Source organism: Salvia hispanica, chromosome 5, assembly GCF_029641045.1.
Source record: "Salvia hispanica isolate PSC_SH4W2 chromosome 5, Shi_PSC_v1, whole genome shotgun sequence".
NCBI classification, from domain to species: Eukaryota; Viridiplantae; Streptophyta; class Magnoliopsida; order Lamiales; family Lamiaceae; genus Salvia; species Salvia hispanica.
This window is the reverse complement of record NC_142696.1, coordinates 48,275,588-48,282,522: the sequence shown is the minus strand read 5'-3', so window position 1 is coordinate 48,282,522 and position 6,935 is coordinate 48,275,588. Positions and strand designations below refer to the sequence as shown.

The following is a 6,935-nucleotide window of genomic DNA, read 5'->3' as shown; positions in this document are numbered from 1 at the left end:
ATTGAACTTTGATAGCCAATCCTACAAATGGATATGTAACGTCATGACTCATGACCTTATCTCTATATATAAGTCGGTATTTATTCAACATAATAATAATATAGGACAAAAACTAAAAAGTCATAATATGTGTATCAATTATCATCACATGACATCCTTTTGGACTTATATCAATATTGTGACAAATAATTTGTGTGCCACAAATTGCTCAAAATAGGAAAAGAATATTAATTGGCACAAATCTCGGTCTAATATATCGTCTCCAAAACACATGTTCAAATTTCAATCATTAAATTTTGTACTCTTTATTTCGAGCAATTATATATTGATTAATTCTCTCTAATTATATAGAAATAAATTCAACTTATTGATTTTTGCATATTTATTAACTCTTTTCATTGGTATGTAAAATTTTCAGAAAATATATTAGTCTAGTAACATTATAATTCCTCCTTCCCAATTAATATAAAACATTTGGTTTTCGGCACGGGATTTTAGTAGTGTTATCCTGTGAGTTAATGAAGAGAGAGTTAGTAAAAAAGAAGAAAATGTAAAGATAGTACTCCTTATTTTCATTTTAAGAAATATTTTATTTTTAATTGAATAAATCCATAAAGTAAAATATTTCATTTTTTCATATGACATAGACTTAGAAATCTATGAGAATTTCAAATTGAGAACATTCATATTGCTGTGCAAATGTAGTTCGTACGTAATATAAAGACAAAACTTAACTTTTCAAATGGACTAAACGTAAAACGCACGAGTTTTTCATTCCCAAAATTCAAAAGGTGTTTGAAAATGGATGGGAATTTCGGCTAAACAATCAAATAGCAAATAATTTTGGAATGATTTTTGTTGAAAAAGTTACTACTCATTTTGGTACATTCTTTTAAAGTTACAATTTTTTTTTATAAATATTAGAGTATGTTCACTATGTTGTATTATACTATATAATGATAAAGTTTTATTTTATAGTTAATAAATAAATAGTCTTAAAAAATGAAATTAGTATGTAAGACAATGTGACACAAAAAATTGTGTCACAGATGAGCTTATTCTCCAAAATAACCAATAAGCTTCTTTTTTGAAATATATCTAAGGATTAATTTCTAAAATACTCTTTAATACCATGCACAAGCACATCACAAACAATCAATATGCCATCTCCAATGAAATGATCAAAACCTTATTTTTAATAACTACCTTCTTAACGAACGAAGACGGAGGATGAGCTCTTAATGAAAGCACTAGTTGTTAGGAACCTAAATTCCTAACGAACCAATAAAACGAAAAATAACAATATAAAGAGAATCCGGCGCCCGTTAGGGTCGGCGGAGAGATAAATACGGATAAATTCGGCGCCCGTGAGGGTCGGCGGCAGAACGGGGCTGAGCGCGGAGTATTCCCGTCGGCAGCAATTGATTTGTGATTCAAGCCAAGGTGGACGAAATACTGATTTCATTAATTGATTGAATGAATAAAATGATAACAAGCTCTCCTATTTATAATAGGATAATACTAATACCCTAACTTATCAAACAAGAAACAAATATCTAAACAAATATGGGAAAGATACGGTGAATCAAAATATAACTAAATAATTGGGAAAATCTAAGATATGGCTATCTTAACATGTTCCTATTATTGCTTTAATTTCTCCATATATATTTATATTATTGAATTGAAACTAACAAGAAAAAATGTAACAAAGTATACATACATAAGATCACAAAAAAAATCCCACTAATGTATGAAATCTAAACATTGTATAATCAAAACCAATCTAAAAGACAACACAAAAAAAGAAAAGAAAAAAAAACTCCTAAATTTACATGAAATCTTCAATATTCCAACTCTCCGGAATCTCAAACTTGAACAGATTACTGCAGAAACTCTCCCTCTCATCTTCCCCGCCGCCATTGTTAAGCGTAGAAGCGCTAGACAACGACACCGAATCCATGTTAAAATTGTTGTTATTGCTATTGCTATTGCTGCTGTTGGTGTTGGTGTTTGTGTTCGTCGATTGAAAGCTCGAATTTTCGGAAAAATCGGCTCCAATTTGATCCGGAACTTGGTAGCCGAAGCCAGGCATCGAATTATCTTGAAACATCGGCTGAAATTGAAACGAATTATCATCGATGTTTGGTGGAATTTGTTGATCGAAAGTGTTTTCAAACTGATTGATTTGATTCTGAACGTGTGAGTTCAGCAGCTGAGAATCATTGGCGGCGGCGGTGGTTGATGCGAGGGTCATGGCGAGCCTCAGCGCCTCGGGATTGAGGAGCGTCTGGAGGCGGAGGAGGCTCGGTAGGTTGAGCTGGGGCGAGGTGAGGAGGGAGGAGAGGTCGAGCAAGTCGAGGCGCGGGGCGTGGGTGACCGGGTCGATCCCCATCTTGAGCAAGCGCTTGCGGATGTGGGTGTTCCAGTAGTTTTTGATCTCGTTGTCTGTTCTCCCGGGTAAACGTGCAGCTATGGCCGACCATCTGAACATATTCGTAAAATTAATATTAGTAGGGCTAAAATCGGAAATTTTACTATTTCTTTAAAATTTTAATGCTCCATTAGTCCAATTTAATGTGTCGCATTTTCTTATAGGCACATGAAATTGCAACATTTTATAGTAGTATGTTTTGGGAAAATTGTTAGAAAAATCGTGAAATTTGGACAAATTCTGGTCTATTCAGACTCTTGAAAAATTAGATGGGAAAAAGATGAAATTTAACAAATTGAAAAGTGAAAATTTGGTGAGAATCTTACTTGTTGCCAAGAACACTATGGAGTTGGATAATGGTTTCTTCTTCCTCAAATGAGAATCTTCCCCTCTTTATATCTGGCCTTAAGTAATTAGTCCATCGCAATCGACAACTCTTCCCACATCTTTGAAGACCTATAACATATATAGCTTATTAATCAAACCATATAAAAGGTTTCGGAGGGACAGAATTGCAAGAATATAGAAAAAATTGATATGATCTAAATATATATACCAGCATTTTTGGGAAGATTTCTCCAATTTCCGGCGCCGTGGGCGTGGATGTATCGACTGAGCTTCTCGTCTTCTTCGGGCGTCCACGGTCCCTTTTTGAGGCCATTTTTGTCGCAGCAAGGTGTTCTTCCCATTGTTGATGAGTGATAAGTTAAGAGCAGTTGTAGCTAGAGAGAAGGAGATGATGTTTTGTAAGAGAAGTGAAATGTTGTTGTGGTTGAAAAGTGAGGACAAAGTGATCCTATTTATAGAGAAAAAAGGAACAGTGTGTGAAACAGAATGAAGTCAATGTGATTGGCGCCGTCCCGGCCTGGTCTAAGCGTGTCCCTTTCTCTCTCTCTCTCGTGTGCTGTCCGTAGCTGATGAAACACTTTTTTTTTTTTTTTTTTTGTATTGAGCCGGTTTTAGTGTCTAGGTTTACATATTCATTAGTCAAGTTACAAGTTTTAATATTTCGCAGTCGACGACCAATTCTGATATTCAGTGATGGTAGAGGTATGGTGGGGTTGCTCGATCCTACTGTAGATCGATGCAAATTGTATTAATTGACCCGATGATCCATATTTGCTGCGTCTTTGATCTCACAACAGTCGTTACTTCGCTCCAATCCTTCTCATTTCTATTACTCCCTCCGTCCGCGAATAGGAGTTCCATTTGTTTCCGGCACGGGTTTTAAGAAATGTTAAGAAAAGTGAGTGGAAGAAAGATCGTGAAATAGGGGTCTCACTTGTATATATTAGTTTTAAATGATATATGAGTGGAATGAGTTAGTGGAATGTGAGGTGTCTTTATTATTTATGGTAATTATGAACTGGGACTCCAATTCACGAACGGACCAAAATGGAAAAACAGGACTCCTATTCACGGACAGAGGGAGTACATTATTAGTATTTCGTCCGTTCCTAATAATTTGTCACCATATTACCTAACACGAGTTTTAAGAAATGTAATAGAAAGTTAGTTGAAAAAGTCAGTGACACGTGGGTCCTACCTTTATTTATTAATTTTATAATAAAATGTGAATTAGAATAAGTTAGTAGAATGTGAGTCCACTACTAAAAATAGTAAGAGTGAAAGGTGATAATTTTTATGGACGGGCGAAATTAAAAATAGGTGATAAATTTTAAAGGACGATTATTATTTATTTATTTATTATCCACTGCTAAATAATTGGTTCAAATATTCATAATCGATTTCCACATAATTTTTCTGTTGAATCAGAATTTAAATTTGTCTCTTCAATTTTGTTTTGATTTCAATATTTGTATTTTATCGAATTTATGGTATTCTTTGTATTATATTTAACCCACGAGTTTCGTGTTTTTGGATCTAATATTTGATTAACAATTTAATTTGATATTCTTCGTAGTGTGTTTGTATGACGGAAGTCTATAGAAGAAATTGGACGGATGTCGATTTTAGCATTTAATTTTTCCCTTTTGCGTTTGACATATTTTCCATCTGATCAATTAATGATCCTTAATTAATTGATGCAAACCACACTAGCAATTAATTTCTCTTTCTTTTTCGTTTTCGTTTTCCTTTTCATCTAATCATATATTATCGACTATATTTAATTTGATATCTAATGATGGATAGTGCTAATACGACATGCAATCAAATAACTAAACAAAATATGATAACTTAATACTCATTCCACCCTACTCTAAATAACACATTTTTATTTTCAGGACGTCCTATTATAAATGATATATTTCTAAATATGAAAACATCATCCTCTCTGCTTTTTCACTCTCTTACTTTATAAATAAATAAAGTAACAAACCTATATTTTTATGTCACTAAAGGTACACAAAAATGTTATAATAAATTGGATTTTCATTTCATATTTAAAAATAAATAGCATGAGTGTGTTCTCTTGATTATCCAAAGATGAAGATTATGAAGTCAAGGTAAAAATAAGTAGGGACAGGTGGCGACCATAAAGTGCATTTGACCTAAGCCATGAAGTCTTGAAAACAAGGGTGATTGGTTGGTATGGTTGTTAAATCCCCTACCCAATTATAAGTATATTTGTCTCATTTTTCATCAATTGCTTCCAAGCATGAAAATACTCTTCTTTACCTTTTTCTGGAATTATTTTGAAAATCTTGTACCCCTTTTTAAGTAGACTAATAATCATGCACTTTTAATTGAAATCCAACAAATAAGACCGCCATATTTTGTTTGAGAGTTATGTCTTAAACAAATTTTTTATGTTGAAGAAATGCCCAGAGCCAATAATTGACTAATAATAGAGTAACAATACAGAATATATATAACCAATAATAAAAAATCAATTTAGAACTGAACCAACAAAATAAATAAGTTCAAATTAGAAGCAATGACAGTCCAGAACCTTTGTCCTGGCAGCAAAGCGTTTAGACATTATTGTATGAGGTGCCGAATTCGAACCCTTGACATCAACTAACGAAAAAAATAAAGGGCAGCACTCATTTTCTATGTCACGCAACACTAAAAAATCATTGAATGTAGCGAACTTCGTATACACAGAAAGAACACTAAAATAAACACAACCCAAAAACTCCCAAAAAAACATAAGACAAACAACAAGTTTACCTACACACAAAAGATGATTTAGCACCCAAACAAAAGACTAAGAGAACACATGTTAAAAACAATTACAAATAAGAAACAAAAAGATACAAAGTTAAAAACTATAAAATCATAGCCCAATAAGCCAAAGTTTCAATTACCATATATTTTTATTTCAATAAATTGATGCTCCTAGGATCTTTTCTATATCTTAAAATTATAAGTACTTTAAAACCAATATATATGCGTTGTGACAACACAAATATTTTCTTAGCTATTTGGTGTCAAAACTTTAGTCATAAGATCTTTGGCGTGGCTCACCCATACAACTGCATACGATTGAAAAAAACTATTGTACACACATATAATTATATATATATATTTAAATTGTATATTTAGGTAGACCGTTTGAATAAATGAATGCATCATGCTTACAAAAAAAAATAATATTATGCATATCCATGCATGATTAATTATTATTTTCTTCTTATGATTTCCTATTTTGAGTTCGATGCTAACACGTATTTACCTGCTACAAAATCCCAGTTTCCAAATTGGGGCAATCTGTGTGGCCACGTACACATATACAACTGTATATATTTACTAATACTATTGTTTTAAATTTGTAATCTAAATCATGATTCATGAATCATGTCAACACAACCATGCACTCTCACCTATTCTTTTCATTATTTCAAAATTATTTAAATTGCTCAAAATAGACTGTTTGTAGCCACACACTTACACCCACTCTATATGTATTAAGTATATACATGTTTGTGTATTTTTTGTGTATCACATATATGTGGGGCCGGAGCGTATCAAAACCCTAACTTTCATTGATCCTTTCCTTGCAAAAAAATAAAAAATGAATAAGAATGCTTCTCCCTAATTTTCATAATTAATAATATTAGAATTAGAATTATATAAATTCAAGATACTTTTATCCATAATCAACATTATTACGGGCGGGCGGCCCCCATAACCATAACTGACACCGAATTTTCATACAGAGTTGGCCAAAAACGATATCGTCGCTGCTCAATCTGCACATTTAATTTTTTTAGCAAGTGAAGAAGATGCGGGGTCATTTTGATTTTTTTTTTTGAAATTTATGTTCTAAAATGACAATTTGACTTATTAATGTTAATTAAAATATCTTACTACTTGAGATTGCAAATAATTTTCAACTAGTAAATCTAATTATCGAAAATTATGTTTGGATCCACTATTGACTAAGTTAACATTGGCAATGCTAAATTCCTATGACTTGGGTGAATCGGACAAGCAAGCAAAGTGAAAACCGTTAGACTTCAGGTAACTGTTTTATCTAATTCTTAGCTAACAAAATGGATTTTGATCCTCTAAAAGAGATCAGAGAATTTGGTCA

General features: G+C 32.5%; 1 protein-coding gene across 1 annotated transcript; it reads right to left on the bottom strand.

The window, feature by feature from the left end:
- Positions 1–1,706: 1,706 nt before the first annotated feature.
- Positions 1,707–3,194, bottom strand: LOC125188595 (transcription factor MYB102). The gene is made up of 3 exons (XM_048085539.2): positions 2,991–3,194; positions 2,761–2,890; positions 1,707–2,486 (listed from the first exon to the last, which is right to left on the bottom strand). The coding sequence occupies exons 1-3, from the start codon at positions 3,121–3,123 to the stop codon at positions 1,832–1,834; spliced, it is 918 nt and encodes a 305-aa protein (XP_047941496.1). The 5' UTR covers positions 3,124–3,194; the 3' UTR covers positions 1,707–1,831.
- Positions 3,195–6,935: the final 3,741 nt, after the last annotated feature.

Excerpts from the sequence above, each read along its gene's own strand:
- LOC125188595 (XM_048085539.2), bottom strand. The coding sequence starts at position 3,123 with ATGGGAAGAACACCTTGCTGCGACAAAAATGGCCTCAAAAAGGGACCG. Across the intron at positions 2,891-2,990 it reads AAATCTTCCCAAAAATGCTG|GTCTTCAAAGATGTGGGAAG; the intron begins GTATATATATTT and ends TATATGTTATAG. Across the intron at positions 2,487-2,760 it reads CATAGTGTTCTTGGCAACAA|ATGGTCGGCCATAGCTGCAC; the intron begins GTAAGATTCTCA and ends GAATATGTTCAG.